The following is a 17,207-nucleotide window of genomic DNA, read 5'->3' on the forward strand; positions in this document are numbered from 1 at the left end:
ACCTTACAGAAAACAAGGAAAAATAGATCTTTACCTCACACCATACATGAAAAGTTAATACCAGATCAATTAAAGGTCAAACTATAAAACTTAGAAAATACTAGGGGTATCTGTGAAAGTGGGATAGGAAGAATTCTTTAAACAAAAAATACAGAGTAAAGGAAAAGATTGATAATTTGGTCACATTAAAATCAAAACTTCTGTATGATAAAAGATAAAGTAGGGAGATGAACCACAGAATGTGAGAAAATACTTCCAATGTAATAACAAAAGATTAATGTCCAAAATATATGAAGAACTACAAATCACTATGACAGACACCTCATTAGAAAAATGGTGAGGGGATTTGAATAGACATTTCACAGAAGAGGGAAACTGAAAGGCCAATAAAACACCTGGAATGATTCTCAGTATCGTTAGTAGCTAGGGAAGAGATCTAGAATACCAAGGGAAGATTGAGCTAATACATGAACAGGGATATTTCTCCCATTCTGGTGACTCTGTACTCACTGCTGTCTAGTTCTGGACAATGTTAATTGTTTGAAATTTAAGTTTCTATTGAATTAAAATATTCTTCCCTAGTTTCAATATTCAAGTATTTAAAGACCATGATTTTTTCTATCTAACTTCTTAGGCTAAACTTCTCAAATTCATCTCTTTGCTCCTCTTTCTCCCTTTCCCAGATTTCTGGTCATACTACACTACTTACAGTTCTTATAATATAGTATGCTTTTTGAAACCTTTCTGACCTTTTGTCACCTATGATTATTCTGCCTGGAATATTCTCCCTGTTATCCTTCTGTCAGATTCTACTCAGGTGAAACAAGTGCTCTGTGAATTTTTTTCTCAAATAGGAGTTGATTGCCTTCCTTTGTGACACCACATGAGTATGTGTATTCGTCATGTCACTGGATTTCAGTCCCTTGTTTGTGTGTCTGTCTCTGGCATTATACTGAACTCCTTGAGGTCAGGGACTATGTCTTTGGGTATTCAGCACTTAATATGGTACCTAGAATGTGTTAGATACTCAGTAAATGTTTAATAGAGGAAAAAGAGTCCTAAAAAAATCCTTAAAAAAAAGATTTTTGATTATATATAATGATTCCTTTATCCTTCTGTTCATCTTTAAATATGCCACTCAGAATTGACCCTCATGCTTTAAATAATGCCTGACCAGTGCAAAATGTAGTGAGGTTTACCATCTCTCCATCTGGATGCTAAATTCTTATTAATGCTGCCAAAGATTGCATTGGCCTTGCTCATCCTGTACGTAACAGAACTACAGATTCAGGATGAGCAACTCAGTTCTCAAAACAGAACTGAGCCAGTCTTCCTCATTACATGTGTGTACAATTAAATTTTTAAGCCTGAAGACAACTTATATCCAGTTTTGGTTTTTATTTTTCTAAATAGCAGTGGACATATTTTCTCTTTACTTCTGTTTTGCCATTTGTGTTTTGTCTAGTGTTTGGTTCTGTAAAAACTATTATGATAAAACCTCAAATGATTGGACCCTGTTAATTTGTTGTTGACTTGGACTTTACTAAAGTTTACTTTTGGTTTCATTATAAAGAAAAGCTTTACAAATTGATCTTCTTTCAGACAACAAATTCTTTAAAAGATCTTAGTACAGTATGGTGCTGGTTTTAAAGCACTTTCTCATTGGTATATTCAACAAAAAAAAATTTAAGCCACTGTTTTATACTGAAACACATACCTAGAGATCATCCCAATAGGTTCAAGAAAATCTCCTAGTTTGGGGAATCAGAGGCAGAAACAAGTAATTATAACACAGGTAATAAATCCTACTACAATTGAGGTAAGTGCAGAATGTTGTGAGGACCTGCAGAAGGCTAATGTAATTCTCCCTGGGTTAAGTGAGAAACGCTTTGCAAAGGAGAGGGCAATAAACAGGGCTTTGAACTGATTATCATACAGTGAAAAAGAAAAAACATTGTGGGAAGAGGAAGTGGCATATGTAAAGAGACAGGGTCTGGCATATCTAGGAATAGTGATTATGTGTGAAGGCTGGGGAGGGGAGAGTATTGAGGGAATATGAGAAAATATGGCTGGGGTGGTAGACTGAGTCTTGTTTATAAATCTTGGAGGCAGAGGGAAGCCAATGAAAGTTATTAAGCAGGAGGATGATAGGGTCAGGTCTGCTTTATAAAGAACTAGGGAAGCAGTGTTGAAGATAGAAAGACAAAGAGTCTTAAGAGACAGGCCAGTTAGGCTACCATTTTAATGTGCACAGAATCTGTACCAAGAGGGTACTGGAGGATTAGATGAGATAAACATCCCTGTTAAAGTAGGTATTACTCCCATTTTATGGATGAAGAAACAGGCTTAGCAAGGATAAATACTGGTAGATACAAAGCCAGTGGGTAGTAGATTTGAATGCAGGTTGGTATGGTTCGAAATCCTACACTCTTTCTAATTTTGGTATCATTCCACTTTGTGGACTATTGTGGATGATTTTTCACCTCAAAAAGAGCAGAAATTAAGTCCAAAGGCTTTTGTCCAGGGTGGTGGTGGATATAGAGATGGGGACACCCACATGGTCTTGGTCTGCCTAGGCCTGCATGGCCTTCATCTCTGCAGCATTCCTGTACCTACATTTGCTTTTGTGACCTCCTTTATAGTGTGCCTCATGCTTGGACTGTGCTGAGCCAGTTTGGGCTGCCTTGCTGTGCCTGTTGTTTGGGCCATTTCTGGATTCAACAAGGAACCTTACACTTTGACTCTACTCTTGGTTAATACCTGCTTTTGCAAATTCTGTTGATCTCTACTCTCTTTGTCTTTTTCTAATCTAGATGTCTTAGTCAATTTGGGTTGTGATAACAGAATACCATGGATTGGGTGGCTTGTAAACAACAGAAATTTATTTATCACAGTCCTAGAGGGTGGCAAGTTAAAGATCAAGACTGGTAGATTCAGTGTCTCGTGAGGACCTGCCTCCTGGTCCTCACTTGGTGGAAGGGGCAGGGAGCTCTCTGGGGTCTCTCTTTTTTTTTTTTTTTAACATCTTTATTGGAGTATAATTGCTTTACAATGGTGTGTTAGTTTCTGCTTTATAACAAAGTGAATCTGGGGTCTCTTTTATAAGCGCCCTAATCCCATTCATGAGAGCTTTGCCCTCATGACCTAATCACCTTTCCAAGACTCCACCACCAAATACCATCACACTGGGGATTAGGTTTCAACGTATAAATTGTGTAGGGGACACAAACATTCAATCTATAGCACCAGGGGTTAGGAAATTACATTCAGCAGGCCAGATCCAGCCTACTGCTTATTTTTGTAAATTTTTATTGGAACACAGCCATACTTATTCATATTGTCTATGGCTACTTTCATGCTACAATGGCAGAATTGAGCAGCTGTCTTTTGGTCTGCAAAGCTGAAAATATTTACTATCTGGCTGTAAGTCTACACAGACTTAGGCTGCTTAAGACTCATTATTCTTTCCAGATCGAGGTACAAATCAGGTTAATTTTTTAAGCTAAGGAAGCAAGATGCAACTTGGAATTTGAATATTTATCATTAATTTTTATTAGCAGTTAATAAGCACCATGTAGTTGTCCCACTTATATATAGAGAAAAAAATCTCTGATGCCATTTTTTTCTTACAATTCTGAGAAATTTCTATCTCTGAAAAGATTAAGTAGAATTTTTTCTTATAAGGATGTATCTAACACTTAATGAATATCAATTATACATCCAGCATTGTACAATACATTAAATCATGTCATTTAATCATTCATAACAATTTATTTGGGAAGTGGGGAAACTGAGGGCTAGAGAAGTTGTAGTGTGCTCAGTGTCACACTGATAAGTGATGGAGTCTGATTGTTCTCCACAGCCTGGGATCTTTCTTACTTTTGAAAGTTATCTGGCAAATGTATGGATGGTGAAGTGCTGTAACTGTATGGGGAAGATCCTGCCCAAATTTGGCATTGTTACCACATAAAATTAAGGAACATCTTATTCCCCAAGCATGCTGGATAACTGAAGTTTTATTGTTTATTAATAGTTTTATTAATATTAATAAGATTAAATATGGTGGTATCCTTGTTGATGACAGGATGAGTTTAGATTCCCTAGCCTAATGTTGAAGGTTCTCTATAATTTGGCCCCAGCCTACCCTTTCTGGCCTATACAACTCTCCTACATAAACTTTCTGCTCTAGCAGAATGTATTTATTTACTATCCAGGCTTCACACTTAAAAAAAATTAAAATTGTGGTAAAAAACACATAACTTGAAACTTACTGTCTTAACCTTTTAAGTGTGCAGTTCAGTAGTGTTATCACACTTTGGTTTTGCTTTGTTCACATGGATTGCTCTTCCTCCATCTTTTTTTTTTTTAAAGACTTAAAAAAATTTATCTGGCTGCGCTTGGTCTTTTTTTTACAAATTTATTTATATTTTTTAATTTTTGGCTATGTTGGATCTTCATTGCTGTGTTGGGTGGCGAGCGGGGGCTACTCTTTGTTGTGGTGTGCGGGCTTCTCATTGCGGTGGTTTCTCTTCTTGAGGAGCACGGGCTCTAGGTGCACGGGCTTCAGTAGTTGTGGCTCGCGAGCTCTAGAGCACAGGCTCAGTCGTTGTGGCGCACGGGCTTAGTTGCTCCGCAGCATGTGGGATCTTCCCGGACGAGGGCTCGAACCTGTGTCCCCTGCATTGGCAAGTGGATTCTTAACCACTTGCGCCGGGTCTTAGTTGTGGCACAGGGGATCTTTGTTGTGGCCTGCAGGCTCTTTGTTGTGGCATGCTTCGAACCCGGGCCCCCTGCATTGGGTGCGCGGAGTCTTAACCACTGGACCACCAGGGAAGTCCCCTTCCATCTTTTAACTTAATCTAAGTTTTACCAGTTAGACTCAGCTTCATCCAACCTTCCTAAAGCCTTGACTCTCCTTCCCAGCCCTTGTTCTCTTGCTCCTACAGATGTCTGTTGGAACATTTGCTTGTAAGATGCATTTGGCAATTGTTCATTTTGTGACTTTGCATTTGTCATGGTCTCTGTAATTATTTAAATCTCTTCTTACAACTTTTTATGACTTTGTCTTAGCTAATAAGCTATGTTAATAAGTGCTTTGGGGAAAGGGTCTCATGCCTTTTTTTGGTATATGTTCTCTTCCCACAGCACCTCCCTCTTCCTCACTGCTCATTTCCCTCTTTAACTTCCTGATCTCTGATAACAGTTTTCATTATTCTTACACACTTATGTGTGATATCTTGATATGTTATCATTAATATTTTCTTCTCCTTTTGTGACTTCTACAATTATATTGTTATTTCTTTTTCCATTTGTTATTTCCATTTCTATATTTAATGTTCATGTTTGAAATTATAAGGCATATTCAGTCTGGCGTCTGCATCTCTCATTTAACATAAATGGTTTCCTATCTAATTAAAGCAATATTGCATTTTTTATAATTTATTTTATTTTATTTATTTTTGGCTGTATTGGGTCTTTGTTGCAGTGCGCAGGCTTCTCATTGTGGTGGCTTCTCTTGTTGCAGAGCACAGGCTCTAGATGTGTGGGCTTCAGTAGTTGTGACTCACGGGCTCAGTAGTTGTGGCTTGCGGGCTCTAGAGCGCAAACTCAGTAGTTGTGGCGCATGGGCTTAGTTGCTCCGCGGCATGTGGGATCTTTCCAGACCAGGGCTCGAACCCGTGTCCCCTGCATTGGCAGGCAGATTCTTAACCAGTGCACCACCAGGGAAGCCCAATATTGCATATTATTAAAAAAATATTTCTATATAATTTTGATGCCAGGATAATAGTACATTGTATGGACTGTCTGTAATTAGCCTAATCATTCCCTCAATATTGGACATTTAGGTTATTCTCAGTTTTTGTTTTGCAGTTATGAACAATGTTGCAGTGAAAATCTTTTTATGTAAAAGTTTTTCTGTATTTTAGATTATTTTCTAAGATTCCTAGAAATTATTAGGTCAAAAGTTACAAACATGTTTTAAGTTCTTGGTATGTGAGTTGTGACATCTTGATTTCATTAGTTCTTTGCCAAGGATAGTTTTAAAACACAGTTTGAGTTACTATAGCAGTAATCTGTGGTGTTAATTATGGTACTTAGGTAAGCAGCTTTCAAATTTGATATGAATATTTTCTTAACTTTTAACTTTTTCTCTGTGCACTTCCTCTTCTTTCCAGGTAAACGCTCTTTATATTGCCTCCTGTAAATTGTTAATGTCTTGGGCAAGTAGGTAAAGGAGCAATTGCATTAGTTTAAGACAGTTGGTACTTGGCTGTCATCTGCACTCTTGGAGAGTTAGAAGGAGTAAAGCAAAAAAATAGTAGATAAAATGGAAAGCACTTTAGTTTGGTTTTAGAACGTATTTGTGGTTCACTCCCCATGTTTCCACCTTCCTACTTCTAAATGGTATGCCTAATTTGACATTAAAGTTTCTCCTTTCGAATATTCCATTTGAAGGTAGTTCAGAAGTTTGGTGGGTAGTATAAGCAGGTAACCTTGAGATTAATATGGATAATGACCTCTTGGTTCCTGTGTATCTTTGCACTTACATAGGTTTTGTTGTAGAAGATGTACTTTGATTCATTGTCTTCTTTTGCTGTTGTGTACCTCTACCTCATGCTTTTCTGAGCTGCAGTCAGGTGTTTAGTTGTATAACTCTTCGACATTCTATAGTAGTTTCACTTGCATATGTTTTTCTTTCCCTAGTAAGATTGTAAGTGTCTTTAGGACTTGGACCTCACGTTTTCTACCTTTATTAGATTCCTTTCTTGACTTTCTTAAAAGAATATTCTCTCCTTTTGTCTTCTTCCTCACTGCTTGTTCCCTCTTTATTAATGGTTTGTGGTTTCATGACGAAAATCTTGTCTTCTCCACTGCTTATGAAGAATGTAGATTTTGCTTCTGGCTATGATGGAGCAGATTGTAGCAGACCAGAACTCCTGCTGAGAATAACTAGAAAAGCCTGATTTAAAAAAAAAATCTATATGAAGGCATTGGTAAATTGCCAAGGCAGCCAGGACTTCAGACATTTGTGGATTCTTGGCAAAGGGAGAGTATAGCTATTAAGAGGCAAAAAAGCCAGCAGAGCTTTCTTCATGGGGCTAGGGATACAAAAATTATAGTTCAGGACTGCCAAGGCAGCCAAAACTTGAGAGACCAAGATCCCAGAGAGAAGGGAGGTGCATCTCCCTGCCCCCACCCTCCGCCCCAGGCCTCTCTACCTGCCTTTTTTTCTCTTGAGGCATTTGCAGATTCTTTAACTGTGTAGGGTAAAAGGTTAAGAAGCTTCCCAGAAGCCTAATGAAAAACAGAGCACTCTTTTAGCAGTTCTTCAGTGTTGAGGAGAAAAAAGTTGAAGGCCTTCCAAGGAAGGCAGGCTTGGAAAATACCCTTAACTCTCAGTTAGATCCTCAGAGGGCTACAAACTAGGGTAGAACAAACTTTTCAAGTTTTACAAAGCCTGCAGCCAACCTTGAATAAGCTCATGTCCTGAATGGATTGTGAGGTGATCTACCCTTAGTCTAATTGCCTGTCAGAGAACATGGTGAATCTTCTGTAGGATGTTATATCATCCACAGCCTTTATAGTTTTTCATAACACAATGAATGGCATTCCAACAAAAATTACGTGGTAAACCAAGAAACCAGACCAGGAATAAAAACAGACAGTATAGGAAAGGATCCATTGTATCCCAGTCACTTATAATTTATTCAGTCATTCTAAAATAGAAGGACATTTAGGTTGTTTCCAGTCTTTAGTATTGCGATTGATCTGCAGTGAATATTCTTGTCTGTACATCTTTGTACATGTGTATGATACATCGTTAAGATAACGAATACCCTTGCTAACTCTTGTCTTTATCAAACTTTTTTGATATTTGCTAATCTGATATATAAAAGTGTTTTGTTTCAGAAATTTTTAATATCTTGAAATGAGCGAAATTGAGCATATTTTAATTTGTTTACAAGTCATCTGAATTTATATTTCTGTAAACTGCCTGTTCATGTTCTTTGCCCATTGTCATATAGGGTTGTTCAGCTTCTTTTTCTTCTTCTTTTTTTTTTAATATTAAAGAGGTAATAAAGAACAGTGGGTAAGAGGACCAATTCTGGAGCCAGATTGCCTGAGTTTAAATCATAGCTCTTTCATTTACAGCAGTGTAGCCTTGGGCAAGTTATATGCTCTGTGCTTCAGTTTCTTCATCTGTAAAGTGGGGATAATAGCATCTCTCCATTGGGTCATTATGAAGATTAGATGAGTTAAAATATAGAGTGCTTAGAAATGGGCCTGGCATGATCAAAGTGCTATATAACTGCCAGTCATCAGAATGATACTGGTGGTGGAGATAGAGATGGAAATTAGCAGAGAGATTTTTTTATTTGCCCAAGGACAAATAACTAGTAAGTGGGAGAATTCAAATTAGGATCAAGATCTTGGGACTCTTAAGTCCAAAGTTCTTTTTCATTCTGCTGCACTAATAAGAAATTGAATGTACAGGGGTAAAAACTCAAGCATAGCCAGGTACCAAGGGATGTTTACCTTTGGATTTGAGAGTTATTGGGGTAGCGTCTTCCCAATATAGTTCAGTGAGGTTCTTTTTGTAATTTTGTATTGAGTGTGGATTCTTTGACAATGATACTTTATTCCTGAGGGTTTGGTGCAGTTAGCAAAATGCTAGTCTTATAGTTTGTTTTGTTTGTTTGCCTTTATTAATAACCAGTCACCCCACCCTAGAGAAAATCTTTTTCAGGAAGGACGATCAAGGAAATATAGCTGCTCCTACAGTTCACGTTAGACTGAATGCAGTACTCAGCTTTGGTCATTGGCCATGTGTGTTTGTCATTCTTAGGGTATTAATATCCTTAGAGAGTTTCTCTTTTAAACATGGTGCAGTTGACCCTTGAACAACATGGGGATTAGTGGCACCGACCCCCCTGCACAGTTGAAAATCTGTGTATAACCTTATGTGGATAAGTGGATTCAACCAACCTCAGATTCAACCGCAGATCATATGGTACCATAGTATGTATTTATTGAAAAAAAATCTGCATATAAGTGGACCTGCGCAGTTCAAACCTACGTTGTTCAAGGGTCAACTGTAGTTGTCAGAGGACAGGCATTAAGAAAGTACTTCCACCACTGGTTTCATTTATAAATACTAAGATACTCAGCAGCTCAGTGACACCTGGAATAGTTTCTAGTATTTCTTTTCTGTGAGATGAAGGAAGGGTGAATGGTTGTTTCTGTGCTACTGAAACACTTGAAAATCCCTATAGATTCTGGTGGAGGGATTGGTGGATTTTGGGACTAATTCCTCTGGACTAAGGAGGGTGATGTTGCCTTTTCTGCTTCTTTTGACATGTTGTTGCTGTGCTCCCCCACCGCCCCTGCCAGCCCAAGAATTTATTTCTTAGAGCAGTTTTAGTTTTACAACAAAACTGAGACGAAGGTACAGAGATATCCCATATGATTCCTGCCCCCACACATTCATAGCCTCCCCCATTGTCACTGTCACTCACCAGAATGGTAGATTTGACTCTTGGTGTTGTACATTCTGTGGGTTTGGACAAATGTATAATGAAATTTGTCCATCATTATAATATTAGAAAGAGTCTTTTCACTGCCCTAAGAATCCTCTGCTCTGCCTACTCATCCCTACCTTCTCCGTCCTTGGAACTACTGATTTTTTAATTGTCTCTAAAGTTTTATCTTTTCCAGAATGTCATATAGTTGGAGACATACAGTATGTAGCATTTCCAGATTGGCTTCTCTCATTTAGTAATATGCATTAAAGTTTCCTCCATGTCTTTTCATAGCTTTGAAAGCTCATTTTTTTCTTTTCCAATCATAATTACATTTTATTTATTTTTTAAAATTTTTATTGGAGTATAGTTGATTTACAATGTTGTGTTAGTTTCAGGTGTACAGCAAAGTGAATGAGTTATATGTATACATATATCCACTCTTTTTAGATTCTTTCCCATATAGGTCATTACAGAGTATTGAGTAGAGTTTCCTGTGCTATACAGTAGGTTCTTATTAGTTATCTGTTTTATATATAGTAGTGTGCATATGTCAATCCCAGTCTCCCAATTTATCCCTCCTCCCTCCTTCCCCCAAGTAACCACGTTTTTTTTCTACATCTGTGACTCTGTGCTTTGTAAGTAAGTTCATTTGTACCATTTTTTTAGATTCCACATATAAGCGATATCCTGTGATATTTGTCTCTGTCTGACTTACTTCACTTAGTGTGATAATCTCTAGGTCCATCCATGTTGCTCCAAATGCCATTATTTCATTCTTTTTTTATGGCTGAGTAATATTCCATTGTATATAAGTACCACATCTTCTTTATCCATTCATCTGTCGATGGGCATTTAGGTTGCTTCCATGACCTGGCTATTGTAAAGAGTGCTGCTATGAACATTGGGGTGCATGTATCTTTTCTAATTAGAGTTTTCTCCAGATATATGCCCAGGAGTGGGATTGCTGGATCATATGTAGTTCTATTTTTAGTTTTTTAAGGAACCTGTATATTGTTTTCCATAATGGTTGTACCAATTTACATTCCCACCAACAGTGTAGGAGAGTTTCCTTTTTCTCCACACCCTCTCCAGTATTTATTGTTTATAGACTTTTTGATGATGGCCATTCTGACTAGTGTGAGGTGACACCTCATTGTAGTTTTGATTTGCATTTCTCTGATAATTAGCATCTTTTCATGTGCTTTTTGGCCACCTGTATATCTTTTCTGGAGAATTGTCTATTTAGATCTTCTGCCTGTTTTTTGATTGGGTTGTTTGTTTGTTTTTGACATGGAGCTGCATGAGCTGTTTGTATATTTTGGATATTAATCCCTTGTCAGTTGCTTCGTTTGGAAATATTTTCTCCCATTCTGAGGGTTGTCTTTTCGTTTTGTTTATAGTTCCTTTTGCTGTGCAGAAGAAGTTTAATTAGGTCCCATTTGTTTATTTTTGTTTTTATTTTCATTACTGTAGGAGGTGGATCAAAAAAGATATTGCTGCAATTTATGTCAAAGAGTGTTCTGCCTATGTTTTCCTCTAAGAGTTTTATAGTGTCTGGCCTTGAATTTAGGTCTTTAATCCATTTGGAGTTCATTTCTGTATGTGGTGTTAGTGTTCTGATTTCATTGTTTTACATGTAACTGTCCCGTTTCCCCAGACTTATTGAAAAGACTGTCTTTTCTCCATTGTATATTCTTGCCTCCTTTGTCGTAGTTTAGTCAACCATGGGTATGTGAGTTTGTTTCTGGACTTTCTATCCTGTTCCATTGATGTATATTTCTGTTTGTGTGCCAGTACCATACTGTTTTGATTACTGTAGCTTTGTAGTATAGTCTGAATTTGAGGAGTCTGATTCCTCCAGCTCCATTTTTCTTTCTCAGGATTGCTTTGGCTATTTGGGGTCTTTTGTGTTTCCATATAAATTATAGAATTTTTTGTTCTAGTGCTGTGAAAAAATGCCATTGGTAACTTGATAAGGATTGCATTGCATCTGTAGATTGCCTTGAGTAGTATATTCATTTTGACAATATTGATTCTTCCAATCCAAGAACCTGGTATATCGTTCCAGCTGTTTGTGTTATCTCTGATTTTTTTCATCAGTGTTGAAAACTCATTTCTTTTTAGCACTGAATAATATTCCATTGTCTGGATTATCAACTTTCATATTATAATAGACAGTTATTTTACCAGCAAAAGTGAGTTTATTTGGGAATAGCCAGAGGAATTGCAGTTCAGGATATGCAAACTATGGCAGACCAGAGACAAATCCAGAGAACAAGGAAGTGGAACTTGCTTTTATAGGGAAAAGAGGGGAGTTGGGAAGAGCTGTAATAACCAAAGAGTCCATTGGAGGAAGCTGGGAGTCCAAAGTATGGAGGCTTCTCATCAGTTGAGCTGCTGCATATCTGATTGGTGGAGCTGTTTTTGGATGGAGAGAAGTTTTCTTCTTCCTGCTGGATAGTAAAGTAAGCAACACCTTCCTGTCATAGATGTAGGTGTATAGCTCTTCCTATTTGGAGTAACTGACAGATGCAGTTGCGGGGGGGGGGGCATGAGCGCTCCCCCTACAGGCCTGTCCCTACTCTGATTTTAGCTGAGGTTTCTTTAATTAATTTCACTGTATCTACCTCAGTTTATTTATCCATTTACCTTCTGAAGGATATCTTGTTTGCTTCCAAGTTTTGGAGGTTATGGCCAAAGCTGCTATAAACATTTATTTACAGGTTTTTGTGTGGATGTAAGTTTTTAACTCGTTTGGATAAATATCAAGGAGTGCAATTACTGGATTGTATGGTAAAACTATGTTTAGTTTTGTAAGAAATTGCTGGATTGCCTTCCAAAGTGGCTCTACCATTTTGCATTCCCACCGGCAGTGTTTGAGAATTTTTGTTGCTCCACATCCTCACCAGGATTTGGTATTGTCAGTGTTTTGGATGTTAGCCCCTCTAATTAGGGGTGTAGTGCCATCTCGTTTTAATTTGTAATTCTCTAATGACATATGATGTTGGGCGATTTTTTCATTTGTTTATTTGCTATGTCTTCTTCTTTGCCATATATTTTCTTTGGTGAGGTGTCTGTTAAGGTCTCTTGCCCGTTAAAAAAAAAATCAGGTTGTTTTCTGATTACGTTTTGATAGTTCTTTGTTTATTTTGGATAACAGTCTTATATCAAATACATCTGTTACAAATGTTTTCTTCCAGTCTGTGGCTTTTGTTCTCACTCTCTTGACATTGTCTTTTGCAGAGCAGAAATTTTTAATTTTAATGAAGTCCAGCTTATCAATTACTTATTTTATGAATCATGTCTTTGATATTATGTCTAAAAAGGCATCACCATACCAAGTCATCTAGGTTTTCTCCTGTTGCTCTGGTTTTATGATAGTATTGCAGGAGTTTCAATCACAATTTCAACTTTTGGAGTGGAGGGAGTTGACATATGACTCTAGGAAGGCAGAGGGAAGTAAAGAGAATTTTGAGAAAAGTCAAGTCCCACATCAGCAGACAGGAGCTATTTTATTATAAATGAGTGTTCTTTCTGTACTAAAAGTCAGGGAACCTGAAAGGTTAATCATGACTGATAAATATCTTAGTATAATTAATAATGTTCAGTGTATACATGTTCTCCAGTAAGCTTTAAGAGACACTGTAAAAGACTTTGATTTAAAAAGGGAGATTTTTATTTTTCGGACCTTTTTCAGGTGGATTGAAACCATATTTCATAAGGCTTCAAAGAAATTATTTTCATGTTATAGCTACTGTTATATAAGTTTAAAATCCTAATAGCATTTTTACCTATTATATTAAACTTTAATAGAGTATTTCAGAATTTAGAGAAACCTGTTGAGTAGTAAGTGAAAATGAAATAAAAATATTATTACAGGCATACCTTGGAGATATTGAGAGTTTGGTTCCAGACCACCGTAATAAAGTGAATACTGCAATAAAGCGAGTCACATGAATTTTTAGGTTTCCCAGTGCACCTAAAAGTTAGGTTTACCATAATTCAAAAAGAGTCATGTACCAAAATGTTCATTGCAGCTCTATTTACAATAGCCAGGACATGGAAGCAACCTAAGTGTCTATCAGCAGATGAATGGATAAAGAAGATGTGGCACATACATATACAATGGAATATTACTCAGCCATAAAAAGAAACGAAATTGAGTTATTTGTAGTGAGGTGGATGGCCCTAGAGTCTGTCATACAGAGTGAAGTAAGTCAGAAGGAGAAAGACAAATACCGTATGCTAACACATATATATGGAATCTAAGAAAAAAAAATGTCATGGAGAACCTAGGGGTAAGATGGGAATAAAGACACAGACCTACTAGAGAATGAACTTGAGGATATAGGGAGGGGGAAGGGTAAGCTGTGACAAAGTGAGAGAGTGGCATGGTCATATATACACTACCAAACATAAAATAGATAGCTAGTGGGAAGCAGCCGCATAGCACAGGGAGATCAGCTCGGTGCTTTGTGACCACCTGGATGGGTGGGATAGGGAGGGTGGGAGGGAGGGAGACACAAGAGGGAGGAGATATGGGAACATATGTATATGTATAACTGATTCACTTTGTTATAAAGCAGAAACTAACACACCATTGTAAAGCAATTATACTCCAATAAAGATGTAAAAAAAAAAAAGCAATGATATCATGACATCTCATAGAAATGTAGGGAAAGTCCACTGCACGCTAAGGAAGGAATGAGAGTAAAAAAAGCAAGTAACATCTTAAGAGTCTTAAGAATTTTTTGACCTTGTAGAGTCCTGGAAAGGTCTCTGGGACACCTAGGGATCAATGGACACACTTCAAGAATTACTGGTCTACATCTTCAGTGATGAAAATGAAGTATGAACTGTGAAAATGAAAGAAAAAAAGAAACAATTAGCACCAGCTTTTTTTGACAATCATCTTAAACCAGTATATACATGACAATCATTCTATGGTGTCTTTTATTTTTTATTTTCTGCACTAAAAAAATCAAGTTCTAACGCCTTACTTGAAAAGATTTATTATTATTATCATCACCCTTTTAATTTCTCTAGGCTTCTTCAGAGTTTGTTTCACCCAGAACTTCACAACTCTAGAATTATATGGTCTGAGTTAAATATTATATGTATCATAAAAACTTGCGTGTCTGTTCTATTTTTGCCCAAAAAACCCCACAAAAAACTATATTACACAGAAATCCAGAGCAAGTAATGAAATTTGGCAGGCATAAAACAATGCAAATTCTTCCCCAAATGGCTTTTCTCTACATTAAGTCTCTTCAGTTTTCTTGTACATTAATAGTTGGATGGAGCCAAAGTAGTTATTTACTTTAAAAATGGCAGTAGCAATGAGAATGCTTTACAGCAAACTAAAAGTATATATAGAAAGCATATATACATATCTATATAGAAAGAAATTTGAATTGTGTAGTATAAAAATTACATGTTTTTAGTATAATTTTGGATTTATTAATTTCTCTTATAATCTTTTTTTTTTGCTCTGTTGTAGGTTCATACAAGTGCATAATTATTATAGCTTCTTGATGGGTTGCCTTTTTCATCATTATGTAATTTCCCTCTTTATACCTGTTAATTCTTTTTCTCTTAATTTTGCCATGTGCTTGTGCTAGTCCTGTGGCCTTGGGCAAGTCATTAACCTCTCATTTTCATTATTGTAAAATGGGTATAATAACTACTTTATAAAGTTTCCGTGACGATTCACTGAGAAAATATAAAGTATCGTTCAGGTAATAGGTTCTCCATAAATGGATTAAAAGAATTTTTTTGACTTAAGGGTTTTGCTTTTCTCTTCCTTCTTCCCCTCCTCTTTTAAAGCATCTAGTTTTAGATACTATTTGCCAATAATTAGAAATGTACTTAAGAGATATGATTAAAATAGTCATCAGGACTTTTTTTTTAAGTGGGTGAAGGTGATGTCGTATTTGCCTCCCAAGACCCGGGTCTAATAATTCTCTTGGTAGAGCTTTAAGTTACTGTTTTCTGCATCTGTATTACATCCAGTGTTTCTGTCTAAGAATCTTCCACATTTCTCTGGTGTATATGAGTCTTTTTAAGGTAGTTGAGACAACTGAAAAAGGACAAAAGTCAACTTTTTGAGGAGCCCACTTTTCTACAACAAATATTATCAACCTGAATAGGATATAGAGTTGTTAGTAAGTCTTCAAATAAATACTGTGTTTAAGTCTAAATATACATAGGGGTGTATCGAAGTGTCATGTACATTTAAGGAGACAGAAGTGTGTATTTTCTCCTTCCTTTTTGATAGCATTTAGGACTTATCTTTTATTCCTGTTCTTAAGTTGGATTTTTATTGTTTATATAGCCAGTGTGTATTGTGTGCCTTCTGTGGGCCTGGATATAGAGAAGGGGAGAAAAGAGAATTTCAGCTGAGAAAGAGCATAAAAGGGTTAGAAGTATATGGCATATATATATTGTAACCAGATAGTCAAGAGATGAAAGACACAGTGCTTTAGAAAGATAAAGTTGTGATCAGTCTCTGGAAAACCTTGAGTGACATATTGAAGAGTTTTGACTTTATTCTGTAAGCTGATCAAAACCACTGAAGGCTTTGAGGATAAAAAATCAGGTTATATACTGAAAATATAAGTTGTATACAGGAAAATAGTCTGTTGGCAATGTTGAAAAAGAAGTAGAAAGAAACATTAGTAACAAAGTATTATGAGTAAAACTTTAGCTTATTTAAAATGTTACTTGGTAACATTGAACTAGGAGCTTTAAATATAGTTTTCCTTGGGGTCTTTTAACATGTTACATTTATCAGTGAGACCCTTCAGACCACTCTATATATTGATAAACTAATCTTCCAGCCTGTGTTTATTTTCCTCCATAGCCCTTAGTACCACCAGTTGTATTATATACACACATTTGTTTGTTTATTGTCTGTTTCCCCCCACAATATTGTAAGCTCCATGATAGTAAGGACTTTATTTGTTCAGTGCTTCTCCCCAGTGCTTAGAACTGTGCCTGGTTTATACCCTTTAATAAGTATTCATTAAATGAATGAATGAATATTCAAATTGTGGAAGATGACCACAATTTTTATGTGGTTTATGATGTGGGGGCAGCAGTAGGACAAGATCTTGGTTCCTTCCTAGAAAGTTCTGTTAAAAAGTGTTTTCTTTTCCCTTTCCTGCAGAGTTTATATTCAGAGCACCAGTCAAATTAAGCAAGCCTGGGGAACTTCGTGAGGAATATGAAAGCCTGAGAAAGGTACAGTATAACAGTATACATATCATTATGCCATTCATTTTCTTAAAGTTAATTGAAATGATGACATTAAAGAATGCTTAGTGGGATTTTTGATTTACTAGGGATTTTTAAAATTTATAATGCAGAGCCTGTCTTTCTGTACCCTACCTTATACTGGTCTAGTTAGATTCTGTAGCTGTAATGGAAGTAGAGTAAACCTTAACTCAGAACCCCTTTTAAACTGTCCTTTCAAAGATGAAAATGTAGCTCACACGGCCTATCACACACCTGCTGCAATAACTGGCCACCAAGAGTGGTATTCTTGGCATTTAAATGTTAGATAAAATCTAACATTTAAGCTTTAATAATAATAGCTTGTCTTATTTTTCTTTATCTTGCAAGGTTCCTCTAATTACATGTAGCTGGTATTATCTTTTACTGCTTTCACTCTCTTAAGTACTC

General features: G+C 36.6%; 1 protein-coding gene across 3 annotated transcripts in view; it reads left to right on the plus strand.

The window, feature by feature from the left end:
• The window catches only part of RNF169 (ring finger protein 169), an 87,100-nt gene that overhangs the window by 13,586 nt on the left and 56,307 nt on the right, over positions 1-17,207 (plus strand). For all 3 annotated transcript variants that reach the window (XR_013829531.1, XR_013829532.1, XM_079930159.1), the window contains exon 2: positions 16,693-16,766. Coding sequence is in view for 1 of the 3 variants with exons in the window: in XM_079930159.1 (XP_079786285.1) it covers positions 16,693-16,766 (74 nt within the window). In the remaining 2 variants the exon portion in view is untranslated. The remainder of the gene's footprint in view (positions 1-16,692; positions 16,767-17,207) is intronic.

This window comes from Stenella coeruleoalba, assembly GCF_951394435.1.
Source record: "Stenella coeruleoalba genome assembly, chromosome: 8".
Lineage (NCBI taxonomy): Eukaryota > Metazoa > Chordata > Mammalia > Artiodactyla > Delphinidae > Stenella > Stenella coeruleoalba.